At 43.3% G+C, this 15,846-nt stretch overlaps 1 protein-coding gene across 1 annotated transcript in view; it reads right to left on the bottom strand.

Moving 5' to 3' along the window:
• Nucleotides 1–15,846, bottom strand: part of LMBR1 (limb development membrane protein 1) — a 76,614-nt gene that overhangs the window by 21,769 nt on the left and 38,999 nt on the right. Inside the window, exons 6-8 of the mRNA XM_056857648.1 lie at nt 3,048–3,174; nt 2,554–2,622; nt 1,133–1,197 (exon numbers count right to left, since the gene is read on the bottom strand). Of these exons, the coding sequence (XP_056713626.1) occupies nt 1,133–1,197; nt 2,554–2,622; nt 3,048–3,174 (261 nt within the window). The remainder of the gene's footprint in view (nt 1–1,132; nt 1,198–2,553; nt 2,623–3,047; nt 3,175–15,846) is intronic.

The raw sequence follows: 15,846 nt of genomic DNA, 5'->3' as shown, positions 1-15,846 counted from the left end.
ACCGAGGGCCGTGGCTTCCTTTATTGCATAAGTCCATCTCATGTTGCGTCTTCCTCTTTTCCTGCTACTTTCAGCTTTTCCTAACATTGTTGTCTTTTCCAATAAGTCTTGTAATTTCATAATGTGATCAAAGTTCGATAACTTCAGTTCAGTCACTTTAGTTTCTAGAGAGAATTCTGGCTTGATTTGATCTAGAACCCACTGATTTGTCTTTTTGGTGGTCCACGGTGTCCGTAAAACTCTCCTCCAACACCACATTTTAAATGAATCAACTTCCTTCCTGTCTGCTTTCTACCAAATACTCCTGGGCAATGTGTGAACCAGCCCTTAGTAGTCTGAAATCACGCACCTTCCTTTCCATACAAGATACAGTGCTTGTATTTTGCCTACAGCAAAAAGACAGGAAGAGCGCTAAACCACTGGGGTCATCACACTGTTATTTAGGCAGCTAAACATTAATGAACGACAGCTTTATTAGCAGTGGGTTCAAAATGGGACAGATCTACTGTGATTGCCCATCAGCTCCTGCTTCAGCAGAAGTGGTTCAAGGTAACAATTAACAGTTAACAATGAGGTCATGTGCAGACAACTGTTTTTGACAAAGCAAAGTTAACAAGTAGACTTTCAGTGCTTCTGGCATATTCTCTGGCCTTATAAATATTCAAGATTCACAAGAGGTGGCTTGACCTTTTCCTTGGCCTCCTGCCAGGATTTTATCTCCGTCTCCAAACTACTCAACTGGCAATTTTAAATTTGCATAAACAGAAATGAGTTTATGCATATTGAACAGCACTATTCAAATATGGAGGGGGGAGACTTCACAATAAAATGATAAACCGATGACAGAGGTCAGGACCACAGTTCTGCAAATATATAAGCACAAATTTAATTTTATACAAAGTTAGAGATATGAATACACATTTGTAGGACTATAGACTATATAATGAAGCCAGCTTCTTCTCAGAAATGTATGAAATAAAAACCATTTGTGCTTAGAGAACTACGGCTGGCAAGATTTGTCTGGATGGCTAAATTACACAGCCATCCTAAAAATTCAAAGAGAACCGACTTAGATAAAAAGCCATCTTCTAGCTTCGGATATGCTGAGAAGTTAAGTGCGCATCATGCTTACCGTTGGTTTCACAAGCAACTGGCCCATTACTGTAAACATTCGTGAAAGTCCCACTGGCGTGCATACTGCGGAGGAAAGCAGATGTCAGCCAATCATTCGAAGTAGCGGTCTACGTTACACAGAATTTGAAACCTTCTGCCAAATCAAAGGAACAAAACCAGGCAGAGAAATTTCTGTCTGAATACGGCAACATATTGAATTGTCAGCTATGAGCTAACGCAGAAGAAGAGTTGGTTTTTATATGCCGACTTTCTCTACCACTTAAGGGAGACTTAAACAGGCTTACAATCACTTTCCCTCCCCCTCCCCACAACAGACACCCTGTGAGGTGAGTGAGGCTGAGAGTGACTTGCCCAAGGTCACCCAGCTGGCTTCATGTGTAGGAGTGGGGAAACCAGTTCACCAGATTAGCCTCCGCCGCTCATGTGAAGGAGTGGGGAATCAAACCCGGTTCTCCAGATCAGACTCCACCGCTCCAAACCACCACTCTTAACCACTACACCACGCTGGCTCTCTGCTTTCAACTTCTGAGCAGACCACTAAAGCTTCTACTCATTCTAACCAATGACAGCACGTTCTGTAAAAATGACAAGAAGGAGCCCTAGAGCATCATAATATCGGCTAGTGCCCATGGTACAGATTATTTGGCCCTGGCAAAGACTACACTATGCATATTTCCTACTTTTAAGTTTCAGAGTTATGAAAATAATAATGCAAAAAAAAAAAGGGAAATATGAAAACATATCCAAAAAAAAAAAGAAGATCCAAGAGGATTCGGAGGGGAAGGGAAATCCCATTTTCTCCGCTTGCTATTAGCTCCTGTCTCTTGCTGCCAAATCTGGGCTCCCACGTACCCTCAACAGCTCCAGCTCTCCCTCACCTGCTACTGGCCTGCCACATTTTTGGGTGCCATTTTTGGTTGCTGTGGCAACTTAAAATGCCATCCAAACTCCCATGCCAACAGCATGTGGTTTTTTGCGACATCCATGCATGGGCAAATTAATTGGGGAAGACGACATTTTAATCACAAAATTAGTAGAAACAACAGCACAAGAAAGGACAATTGCATATGTCAAGATAGGGTTTATTCCAGAGGTTCTGACAACTAATGAGCCCCTATTATAATACAGAGCCAGCATGGTGTAGTTGTTAAGAGCGGCAGACTCTAATCTGGAGAACCGGGTTCGATTACCCACTCCTCCACATGAAGCCTGCTGTGTGACCTTGGGCCAGTCACAGTTCTCTCAGAACTCTCTCAGCCCACATGGAAGCAGGCCATGGCAAACCACATCCAAATTTATCTTGTCTTGAAAACCCTATGGGGTCTCCATAAGTCATCTGTGAACTGACAGCGCAGGCACACACATACATATTATAATATATATATTCTTTACTCTTCTATTATGCATTGCAAAACTTACTTAGAAGTAATAAACACCCCATCAATGATATACAGGAATATAAATAAGGGAGGTAGAATTCCCAAAGATCTGAAACGAAAAAAATTAACACAAGATTCAGGCAGTGCACTATTATTTCATTCTGCTCTACCCATGGTAATGTTAGAAAAATGGGACCCATGTACCATACCCAAGACAAAACGAATATGCAATGTTCTGGTACTATATTTAATTAAACTAATACTGAATATCACTCCGACAGATTTGCGCTATGCACTTGGGCACTTTAACAACAAATGCAATTAACCGAATATGAGTAATATCACTTCAAGTAGCTCTTTATTAAAAAGAAAAGCCACGGAATTTTTTTTTTAATGCGAAGCATGCCAATATTTTTCCAATCAAGCAAGCAAATGCAACTTGCCTCTTCTGCACAGCGCTAGGATAGGGCAAGTCACTGTTATTTGCTCCCATGGTGTAAACTCTCACACAAATGTTTAAAAAGACTTACATACCATACAAAGACTCCATACTCGCTGCATCGTTGTCTATGAGAGCTGAAGCCACCCACACGATTCCAAGAATAAGCAGCGCAAGAAGAATGAGCATAACAAGGGTTTCCAGAATGCGTGCTTTGATCCCCTAAAACAAATATAATTTGTATTTTTTGAAACAGGGAGGGATAGAACCATAGACCCCATCCCTCTATCAGATATGCTCTCCTCGGACAGAAAGAGCCTTCCATTGTCACAAGACGTTCTTCCTTGAGCCACAGGATCCAACCCACTGTACCGAGCTGCACAATATTTCTTCCCTTGAGTGGCTTGTGACAGGGTATAGTCACTTTTTACCTCATTGACAGCCATGGGGAAATGGTTTAAAATTACCAACTCGCATCGTAGTTCTGATTCATTTCATGAGAGCCAGTGCGGTGTGGTGGTTAGAGTGTTGGGCTAGGATCTGGGAGAACCAGGTTCAAATCCCCATTCTTACATGGAAGCTTGCTGGGTGACCTTGGGCCAGTTATGCGCACTCAGCCTAACCTACCTCACGGGGTTGTTGTGAGGGTAATATAAAGGAGAGGAGAATCATGTAAGCTACCTTGAGTCCCCAGTGGGGAGAAAGGTGGGATACAGAATCACAGAATCATAGAGTTGGAAGGGACCACCAAGGTCATCTAGTCCAACCCCCTGCACAATGCAGGAAATTAACAACTACCTCCCCCCACATCCCCAGTGACCCCAACCCTCCCCCCACCATGCAGGATCCCACAATCAAAGCACTCCAGACAGATGGCCATCTAGCCTCTGCTTAAAGACCTTAGTATAAACTAAGTAAATAATTTCTATTAAAGAATTCTTCTCATCTTACCTAATTTTTTTTTGCAGGAGTATTTTTAAAAAGACAGATTGCTTTCATTAATACTTTCAACTGGGAAAGTGGATTGGCAAATTTTATCTACTGTTTCAATCGAGAGAATGGAAAGCCAATTATGGCAAACAGCCAAACAGCTTAGATGGCTTCAGAATTGGGTCCATTTTACCTGGGCAATCGAGTTAAAATACAGGGGCCCATTGTAATTGGAAGTCCTCAAGTGCACAGCATGCTCTGCTATTGCAAACACATCATCCCCAATGTGCCATGCTGATAAACACACCTCATGTGCCATGCTGATAAACACACTGATATATGTGTCGGAGATGCCCAGTTTCTCTCAGGCCATTCCAGAAATGATATAGCCCATTAGCAAGAACCACGCAACACATTTGGGTTTCAGCAAGCTAGAAATTTCATTAGAACATCACACGAATAACCTTTTAAAAGTTAAAAGTAGCATAATTCCTTTACTGAGACTAAAAAAAATGGAGCACCAATGTAATAAATAATAAAGTGCTGTCAAGTTGCAACCCACTTATGGCAATCCCTCAAGGGATTTTCAAGGAACGAGATGAGAAGAGGAGGTGTGCCATTGCAACCCTGATCTTCCTTGGTGGTCTTCCACACCAAGAACCATGGCCAACCCTGCTTAGTTCCTAAGCTTGGTCTAGTCTGGGCTATTTAGTCCCCAAAGTATCCTAACCAGGGTGCTTTGCCCTATGATTAACAGTAAGAAAAGGACAGGGTTTAATACTTGCACTGCCAAGTTAGAACTGGAGTTCTTAGGTTATTTGGTCCAGAAGAGTGAACAACATTTTCCATCAGGAAACCACAAGAAACAGGAAAACCACACATTTGAGAAAGTAACTTGGAAGACAGAACAGCCGTTCCAGATCCACCTCCTTTTGGGATAAGCACCTGTAACTTCTGAAGGTGGCATCATGATTAGCCCCCATAACTGGAACCCCATAACCAGAAGGAGAGATGGGCAGGGAAAACCAAGAACATTAGCTGACAGCAGAAGTCCTACACACCATACTCTGAGTCCTAGATCTTGAATAGAAACTGAGGACTGTTGATGGTAGCAACAGGGAAGCAAACACAATCCCCCACCCTCTTCTACAGTTCTTCAGATTTATACAACCCACTAATTTTGAACTGTTTATATATCCACTGACATAATCCATTTATTTGTTAAATGAATATGTATTTGTGTGTGCAAAGTGACATCAGGTCACGGCTGACTTAGGGCGACCCGCTAGGCTTTTCAAGGCAAGAGATGTTCGGAGATGGTTTGGCCACTGCCTGCCTCTGTGTGGGCTGAGAGAGTTCCGAGAGAACTGTGACTGGCCCAAGGTCAGCCAGCAGGCTTCATGTGGAGGAGTGGGGAATCGAACCCGGTTCTCCGGATTAGAGTCTGCCGCTCATAACCACTACGCCACGCTGGCCGACCCTGCTTCTGAGATCTGACAAGATCAGGCTAGCCTGGGGCTATCATACTTATTTACATACTTACTTAGTTCATTTATATCCCACTGTTCTCCCCCAGTGGGGACCCAAAGTTGCTTACAGCATTCTCTTCTCCATTTTTTAAAAAAAGTTTTATTAATAAAAATGGGCAGTCAACAGTAAATATATACAGAAACTAAAAAACAAATAGTCACATAATGACATAAAGTACTTTACAACCGTGCATCCGTAGCCCCTTCTCACTTAACCGAAACTGTATCTTATTATAAAATGGACATTTCCATTCTTTGAATGGTTCTTATCCATAGCAGGTCTACACTATTAATATCATTTTCTTTGGTAAGCAGTTAGCTTCACTAAAATATACACCTCTTTTATTTTTGACAACCAATCATGTATCTTAGGGGAGGTTTTCTGGTTCCACCGCCTAGCAAAGACCATTCTAGCTGCAGTTAGCATACGGAATGCTACTAGCATCCTCTTCTCCATTTTATCCTCACAACCACTCCTTGCCAATCCAGTAACGAAGAAGCTTCAAGGTTAAAGCCTGAGCTTCATTCTCACTCAAGCAGTTTTCAAAAACCATGTGTGTTTCAGACCCATTTGTTTTGCGCTGGCTACATTTTTCAAGATTACAACCGTCCTACTGCGAAGTCTCAGGAACAAGGACTGTACAATTAATCCTCCTATAAACAGAAGATGCCCGTTAAGTAAGCTTCCAGCTGGAAACCCTGCTCATGTATAAATGGCAGCTGACTTTACAATCTTGTAGCAATAAGAGACGAGGAAGCCACAAAGCGTAATTACTGAGAGAGAAGCCCTCTCTCCTCCCCCAATAAATCTGTATTAAAGAGGATTACTATTATGTCAATTGAAACACATTAAGACATGCCTCATAGTAAATGTGTTTATAGCCAATACCTAGAGGGCAGTTTCTCTGTACATGGTATGTATGTTTTCCAATGACAGCTCCTTGCTGACTTGGGATCAATTTTTACTTAAAATGTTCAGACTTCCAACTTGCAGAATATTCCAAGACAGCATTCAAGTTTACTGCACAAAGTGACAGCCTCTCCTAGGATAAACTCATGTGATTTTGGTTTCTGTAACCAAATATTACGCCCTTTTCAAGAACTATGTCTATCCCATGGGTACTAACAAGGTTGCTTTTGATTAACACAGCAAAACAGACTTGTTTTTAGATTAGTATCCCAGAGTTAGCTCATTTCATAAACCAGTTTTAGGTTATATACTTTATGTTATATACGTTTGCAGCTAGTGCTGTCAAAAATTTAGTGAAAAGCACTGAAACTTCCTTTATCTCCATCCTTAATCTGTAGCAGAACGAAAGCAAGGAATCTGACAACTCTTTTCCTTTCACTAAAGAAAGCAGATCCCAAGGGAAGGCTACTCAGCAACACAATTTTTGCATGAATGAGGGGTAAAAGTTGCTCTAGGTGTCAGGATACTACAAAGAGGTATCCCCATCAGGTCCTCACTACGACAGTGGCTTCCCCCATTCCCAAAAGTCCGTTGAGGAGCTTCACTAAAATTCTGGTCAGTGCCTGAAGGAGAGACCTTCGGAGAACCCTGCGTGCGCCACCTTGAGTACCAATGTGGAAGGAAAAAGGGAATGTAGATTTAATGATTAAAATAAATAGCACATTAAGGCAATCTTAGAACGAGGAAGGCAACATGAGTATGTAACAGCAACCAGAAGACCTCCCAGTCCAGTCCTATGCATCTGCCATTATGGCAACTTCTGAGGGCCAACTTTCCTACCTGCTCTTTACAAGAGTGAGAAGCCCGTATATTACTGGAAGGAAAGCATATACTGGGATACTAATCTGAGGGATATACACAGAGAGGCACATTTATATTTATTTATTTAGAGAATTTTATGACACCTCTGCTGGGGAACCTGCTCAAGGTGGTTTACAAAATAACATAATAAAACAAAAACACCAAAAGCTATAAATTAAAAAACCAGTCTGCCAGAGGAGAACTACTGATACACAGTATTCCAAACTCAACCAGCCTCTCCAGAAGGATACCACATTCAATGATATCTTATCTCTCTCTCTCTGCTCCTATGACTACAGTCTTAAGCACTAACAATTCTAATAACAAAACAACCATAAAAATAGAATAATAACAATAATAAATTATCATCATCATCATTTAAAATACACCTATAACAACTAGGGCATCAAGTTGCCCAGATCTAACTAATAATTAGATTTGATTATAAAGGGGGAAAACTTGGCAACTGCCTCCAGCTAAAAGGTTCTGTAGCTTACAGTGGACTGGAAGATTAACCAAATCCTTTAGAAAAGGAGACAAACTTGGTTCTATGCCTATGGAATTTTGGACAGTCTAATAGACAGGAAAGGTTGACAGTCTAATAGACAGCAGTCCATAGGAAAAGTTGCTAGGAAAAGTTGAAGGCAGCAGGAAAACAGGAAGACCCAACAAGAGATGTATTGACTATATAAAGGAAGCCATGGCCCTCAATTTGCAAGGCCTGAGCAAGGCTGTTAAATATAGGACTTTTTGGAGGACACTGAATAATAGGGTCGCCATGAGTCAGAAGTGACTTGACAGCACTTAACACACACACACAACAGACAATGGGGCAAAGTGTCAAGGCTCCCTGTCTCACAGCTACAAAGTCTATCAGTCTGTTCCAGCTTTCTGGGACAACAGAACCATAACCCTGCTTCTTCAGCCTTTCCTCAAAGGACTTGGTCTCCAGGCTCACCAGCTTCACTGCCCTCCTCTGGACACATTCCAGCTTGTCAACATCCTTCTTACACTGAGTATCCAAAAGTGAACACAATACTCCAAGTGAGGTCTAACCAGAGCAGAGATATCATCACCTCGCGTGATCTAGACACTATACTTCTGTTGATGCAGCCCAACATGTATATAGCTTACAATGAAATACACCATGTTACTGAGGGTTGTAGGTGACAACCCAAAATGATTCGCCTACGGAATTAGAAGTATTAAGCTAAATTAAAATGTGCAAAGTGGCCTTCTGCTAACTTTAAAAATTTTAACAAGCACTGCAAGAGTCCAAATATACCATATCAATGAAGTTAACGCAGAACACTCCACACACACGCACACCATGCTGAGAAATAAGCTGACGTGTTTCTGCAGAGCTCAAGATTTAAGCACAGGACTGCAGAACATCTTGACCTCTTTCAAGGTATGCCAACATTACTTTATAGGCAGTGCCCTCTACAAAACCCGGGAAGCATTTTTACGTTCATGGCACATTTAAATTAACTATTGAGCCCATTGTTTTCATCTGGCAAAAGGCACTGCCTGGTAACTAAAGTAAGATTTGTTCAATAAGACATGCAAATAGGAGATGAACAATGGCAGACTGAAGTCGAGACCGCAGACAGCTACAAAGCTATAAATGGAGCCAATCAGCGCTTTTTGCACCAGTCAAATGCTTTTTCGAATCTCTAAACAAGGACAAGGAGGAAAAGGCTATTGTTTAGACTATGACTAGAAAATGCACGACTATTCAATACCATTCCAAGGCCAATGTTTTAAATGAACTTCTGAGCCCACCCAAAACAAATGGGTTTAGGTTCGAGAAAACCAAGGTTGTAAAAGCCTTTGCTTTACCTCAACACGATTTTCTCTTAAAGTGAAATGTGTTCTCAATGGTACTTTCTTAATGTAAGGAGGGAGGGGGTAATAAGCAAAGCAAAAGTTGGAACAGCTGATTTCAGACTACACAGTATCTTTGTAAACGAAGATCATCTCTATAGGTTGTAGCGCTAAACTGTAAAGAAAATATTAACTCAAGATATTAATACATGTCAGTGTTGCCTCTGATGTCACTAGATTAAGCAACTTCTGTTTCTGTTCTGCTAACAGAAAGGCGATATTTTACTTATCAGCTTGGAAGCTCAAGGCAGATCACAAAATACACAAAACAGTTCTATCAAGCAGCATAAAACATCCAACAAACAAGGCAATAGTACTAGGATAACAGAATTAGGAAACAACGTGAGGGACCCGCAAAGACTTGCAGGGGGTATCTCATTTTCTCTCTCCCTCACTACATCTTCTTTCCCTTTCCTGGAAGCCTCCATAGCCTCTCCCCTTTCCCTGCTTCCTCCTCTCCTTTCCACCTACCAGCCCACCTACCTTTACCTGACCTCCGTCTTCAACTTTCCTTCCTTCCCTCCCCCTGGCAGCCTCTCCCTAGGAAAACTATGGCCCAGTTGTGCAGTGGCAGCTGAGCAGGGGAGGGAAGGAGGAGGAGGAGAAAGGAAGACGAGGAGAAGAAAAAGAATTGGTTTTTATACCCCACTTATCCTCAGCCTTTAAGGAATCTCAAAACAGCTTACAATCACCTTCTCTTCCCCTCCCCACGAAAGACACCTTCTGAGGTAGGTGGGGCTGACAGAATTCCAAGAGAACTGTGACTGTCCCAAGGTCACCCAGCAGGCTTCATGTGTAGGAGCAGGGAAACAAATCCAGTTCACCTCCACTGAGTCCACCGCTCTTAACCACTACACCACACTTGTGCCACCAAGGGACTTGCGGGGGGGGCACCTCACTTTGTCCTGAATCCCTTCCCCACACAATTTCTTTCCCCCCCTCACCCTAGCAACCTTTCCCTACTTCTTTTTCTTCTTTACACCACCCATCCACCTTTTATCAGCTCCCCCCATCTTATTTATTTACATCATTTATATCCTGCCTTTGTCCACAATATCAGCACAGCTGACATTACTCTCCTCGCCTCCATTTTATCCTCACAAAACTCCTGTAAAGTAGGTTAGGCTTAGCATATGTCACTGGCTGAAGGTCAAGTTAGTTTCCCAGCAGAATGGGGATTTGATGTCCCAGCCTAAAACACTAACCACTACAGACCAAGTCCTATGAGGAAAGGTTGAAGGAGCTGGATATGTTTAGCCTGAAGAGGAGAAGACTGAAAGGGGATATATGACAACCATCTTCAAGTACTTGAAGGGTTGTCGTATAGCGCATGGCGCCAAGTTGTTTTCTGTTGTCCCAGAAGGTCGGACCAGAACCAACGGGTTGAAATTGAATCAAAAGAGTTTCCGCCTAGACATGAGGAAGAATTTTCTAACAGAGCGGTTCCTCAGTGGAACAGGCTTCCTCGGGAGGTGGTGAGCTCTCCTTCCCTGGAGGTTTTTAAGCAGAGGCTAGATGGCCATCTGCCAGCAATGCTGATTCTATGACCTTAGGCAGATCATGAGAGGGAGGGCATCTTGGCCATCTTCCTGGCATGGAGTATGGGTGTTTGTGTGTGTGGGGGGGAGGTAGTTGTGAATTTCCTGCGTTGTGCAGGGGGTTGGCCTAGATGACCCTGGTGGTCCCTTCCAAATCTATGATTCTATGATACAGCACACTGACTTTTGGAGGATAGCTGTTGCTGAACAGAAGTAAGCAGGCCTGAGCGAGTCAAGCAATTTGAATGGTTTATAGTTGCCTGGTTGCTGCCAGACCTGGCCCCAAGGAGTCCTCCCTCAGAAGCCAACACAGACCTCTCCCTGCTTTTTACTGACAGAAATCAAGCCGATATCAAGGCTGGAAAGCTAGCCAAACTGTTGTGCTTGCATAAGCCGGTGTTTCCCAACCTGTGGGTCAGGACCCAAAAAGTGGGTCACAAAGCCTCTGAAAGTGGGTCGCAGACCGGCCCTCCCTAATGGCCACCCCTGCCCTTTCCGTTGCTCTCTTTTGTATTTGAAAACCAAAATCTGAACCTGGAAATACTATCTTCCATGTCATACATTTTTTGGTATTTTTTTTCTTCATTGAATATGCATGTGGATCAAGTAGTACATGTCCTGATGGTTACTAGAGTTCGTGAGCTGCTGGGCAGGATGAAGTGACAAGGCCCAAATCCCTTCCCCCCTCCCCCAAGTATTCTATTGGAGCAATGATTGAGCCTTTATGATACTTCTAAGGGCCTATGCCCCATGGCATAGTAATAAGCTGCAGTACTGCAGTCCAAGCTCTGCTCACGACCTGGGTTCAATCCCGACAGAAGTTGGTTTCAGATAGCCGGCTCAAGGTTGACTCAGCTTTCCATCCTTTTGAGGTCGGTAAAATGAGTACCCAGCTTGGTGGTGGTAAAAGTGTAGATGACTGGGGAAGGCACTGGCAAACCACCCAGTAAACAAAATCTGCCTAGTAAACGTCGAGACATGACGTCACCCCATGGGTCAGGAATGACCCGGTGCTTGCACAGGGGACCTTTACCTTACCTAAGGGCCTATGCAAATCATTTTGTAAATCCTGTCAAGATACCATGGCATGAAAACGTAGGCCTAAAAGCACTGCCTTTGTACAAAACCATAGAATAAAGGGTGTGCCCAAATACAAACCTCTGCCAAACCAAACCACCACAGAGTGATAGCATAAAGGCTGCTTCATGCAGCTCTAGGAGCTATGTGATGAATGTTGTCTCACTTGCCAATGTTAAATATCAGGTGCTAATTGCAGCTGCTTGCTATTTGATGAAAAAATGAATATAGCACCATAAAACATCAGCCAGGAGATCAATTATATGAGTTAAAATGCAGCTTAGTATTCATAGCTATGTATTCAGATGTGGAAAAACTCCACATCTTAGGAGTGTTGCTATTGTTTAGCAAAAATGACTAATGTATGGGACTGCTCTAAAGTGGGCCATTTAAAAATGAAGAGGGTTTTTTTTCCTGTATGTTTTCGTTATCTGTACCCCGTGATGCAGTTTCCCATCTCACGGCTGACTGCTTCCCATTCAGTTCTGAACAGCTTCCGAAAAGCTCACATAAGTGTGATCTACTTTGCTGCCATAAATAAAGAATTTTGGACAGGGGTCTGTCAGTTGTACCTTAATAAAAGTCTAACCTGTTTTATTTTTTTAAAATATATTTCTTATTAAACCTGGGGAAGGAAGAAACTGGAAGTGGTGATGGGGATTTCTCTTTGACGTGCAACGTCTGGTGAAATATCGTTCCTTTTTTTTGTAGCCAACACCAAGATCAAAACATTATGCAGGTTAAATTTCCTTGAAAGGGTCTCAGCGGGAGTCTTCCTTTTTGTTAGCACAGACCTTGATTTCCTTTCACCCCCCCCCACCAAAAAAAACCCTCACCAAGACATCCATGTGCTACTAACACTAAGCAGCACTTCCTTAATCACTTATTTCCAACAATTTATGGATGATCAGTGGCAAAAAAACGAGTAAAAATAATGAAAGATACAATGAAGCGTCCTTGAGACGTTCTGGCTTATACTTCCTACTCAATTTCTGTCTCCTTTTAACATTGGGGTCCTGATACAAATTAGCCACGGAGGGGGGGAAAGTCATCTGGTCATAAAATACAGTACAGGGTCACTTTTATGTAAGTTTGCCAAAAGGGACATAAACCAGGACAATCTCAAACTGTGACACAGGATAGAAGTATATTAAAACAATCTCTGTTCCTCCTCTATGGTGCTGACATGTCGCTCGGCTTTATAGATATTCCCCAAGCACCAGTGCTTGGCCTCCTCACTGCCACCTGGCCTACCTAATTAATTAAGCGAGGAAGTCACCTCAAATTTTTCTACCGTTTGCTTTTATTATCGAGCTCTCTTCTTTTGATGTTCTTCGGAGCTAACCTCTTAATCCACAGACTTTGTGTTGTGTGTCCCAAACATTGAGATGTCTGGATAGTTTGCATAATTGGTCAGGATGTGGCTGTCGTTCATGGTCAATTTTATGCCACGACTTCAAGGATAAGAGTCGGTATTAGTGGGAAAGTATGGAATAAGACGTTCGGAAAGTTGCAAGTGATACTGCAATCTTTGTGCGTGAAAAAGTATTAGAACTCTACTTCTTGGGGAATGAAAAGTTGCAAATGATACTGCAATTTGGGCAAGTGATAAAGTAATAGAGCTCTGCCTCTTTGGGAATCATAGAGTTGGAAGGAACCACCAGGGTCATCCAGGCCAACCCACTGCACAACGCAGGAAATTCACAACTACCTTCCCCCCACACCCCAGTGACCCCTACTCCATGCCCAGAAGATGGCCAAGATGCCCTCCCTCTCATGATCCGCCTAAGGTCATACACTCAGCATTGCTGACGGATGGCCATCTAGCTTCTGCTTAAAAACCTCCAGGGAAGGAGAGCTTACCACCTCGCGAGGAAGACTATTCCACTGAACAGCTCTGTTAGAAAATTCTTCCTAATGTCTAGATGGAAACTCTTTTGATTTAATTTCAACCCGTTGGTTCTGGTCCGACCTTCTGGGGCAACAGAAAACAACTCGACACCATCCTCTATATGACAGCCCTTCAAGCACTTGAAGATGGTTATCATATGTGTTATCATATCCCCTCTCAGTCTTCTCCTCCTCAGGCTAAACATACCCAGCTCCTTCAACCTTTCCTCATAGGACTTGGTCTCCTGACTCCCCACCATCTTTGTTGCCCTCCTCTGGACACCTTCCAGCTTGTCTACATCCTTTTAAAATTGCGGTGCCCAAGTTGCAAATGATACTGCAATCTGCGCATGTGATAAAGTATTAGAGCTCTGCCTCTTTGGGAATGCTTTTGACTCCAAAATATTACAATGCTGTTAATACATAAGAAATCAACCTTGCAAATGAACCTATGGATCATCTTCTACACATGGCTTTCAATGTACAGGATGGAAAAGAAATACCTACCTAAATCAATTCAAAAAGGTTCATGCTGAACCAGTAGGATTTAAGGGTTCCCCTCTCCTACCAACCCACAGTACAAACCATTTTAAAACTCCCCCCACCAAGTTTGCTATTTGAGGAGCTGTAAAGCTCCCTTGGGATCAAGGAACTATTTTCACTCTTCTTCCGATCGTAGGTGAAGAAGGCACTGATGCCAAGAAGAAGAGTTGGTTTTTATATGCTGACTTTCTCTGCCACTTAAGGGAGAATCAAACTGGCTTACAATCACCTTCCCTTCCCCTCCCCATAACAGACACTCTGTGAGGTAGGTGAGGCTGAGAGAGCGTGACTAGCCCAAGGTCACCCAGCTGGCTTCATTTGTGGAGAAACAAATCCAGTTCACCAGATTAGCCTCTGCAGCTCATGTAGAGGAGCAGGGAATCGAACCCAGTTCACATGATAGGCCAATACTTCTAAACAAAATCAGAAACAAAACTAAGAGGTCTTGCAATACAACAAAAGGATAAAAAAGGATGAAAATATAATTTCACTACATTGCTCACCTTTGTGCCGTTCCAAAACAGACAGTGCTTTTATGCTTTGAGGGTCACCCTAGTTCAGGGGTCTGCAAACTGTGGCTCCCGAGCCACATGCAGCTCTTTGGCCCGTTGAGTGCGGCTCTCCGAACTTAATTTGGAGCCCCTGCTCTTGCGCCCGCTCGTGCCGGCAGCCAGGCTGCGGAGCCGGCGCACCTGAGAGAGAGAGACAGCGGGCGAGCGGGCGTGTTGTCTCTCCCCCACCCCCCGCGGAGAATGGCCGGGTCCCCCTTTCCCTTGCCCTCAATGGTTGGGAGGCTAAAGCCTCCCCTCCCCTCTAGCCGCGCGATTGCTGGGCTGGCGGCTCAGCGGTTACTGCCCCCCCCCCGCCTATCAGCTGTTGGGTGGGGCGGGCTTCCTTTGGTAGACCTGGCCTCCGGCTGAGTCCCATTGGGAGGCCATGTCTACCCACTGGCTTTCTTGGCAGTAGACCTGGACTCTGAGGAGGGGGAAAAGTCCCCCTTCAAAGGCCAGGTCTACCAATTGGCTTCTATGGGCCTCCGGAGGCCAGGTCTACTGCCAAGAAAGCCAATGGGTAGACCTGGCCTCCCAATGGGACTCAGCCAGAGGCCAGGTCTACCAATAGGCTTTTATGGCGGTAGACCAGGCCTCCAGACGAGGACTCCGGACGGGGAGGGGGAAATGGCAGGGACTTACAATTTAATTTTTATCAATAAATAAGGTCACTATTAAGTATGATATCAAGTTTTATTCAGTGTACCTATAGTTTAATTAAGACTTAAAACTTTAATTAAAGTTTATTAAGTTAATAAACAGTGTACCTACCTATATAGTTTAAGTTTAAGAAATTTGGCTCTCAAAAGAAATCTTAATCGTTGTACTGTTGATATTTGGCTCTTTTGACTATTGAGTTTGCCGACCCCTGCCCTAGGTATTTAGGTAAGGGCACTGCACGCCTTCTAAAAATAAGTCTAAACAACATAATTTGGGTTAACTAAAACCACCAAGAATGTTGTTAACTGCAAGGATTTTAACAAACTCAGTGGCTGTTAGCAAGAGGCACCGCCACTGAAAAATCAACATGCAGGGTATCTGGATTTACAGTTTAAGAATATGGCGAAGACGGCAGGCCCAATAAAAAAAAATGAAGCGGTGGAATAAGGAAAAGGACATTGAGTTAAGCCCCTTGGGCCTAAAATATCCTGTCTGAATTAACAGAGTGCTTTAATTAA

This window comes from Euleptes europaea, chromosome 11 (assembly GCF_029931775.1).
Source record: "Euleptes europaea isolate rEulEur1 chromosome 11, rEulEur1.hap1, whole genome shotgun sequence".
In the NCBI taxonomy this organism is placed as follows: Eukaryota; Metazoa; Chordata; class Lepidosauria; order Squamata; family Sphaerodactylidae; genus Euleptes; species Euleptes europaea.
Note: the sequence above shows the minus strand (reverse complement) of the source record. Positions and strands in the feature narration are given on the sequence as shown.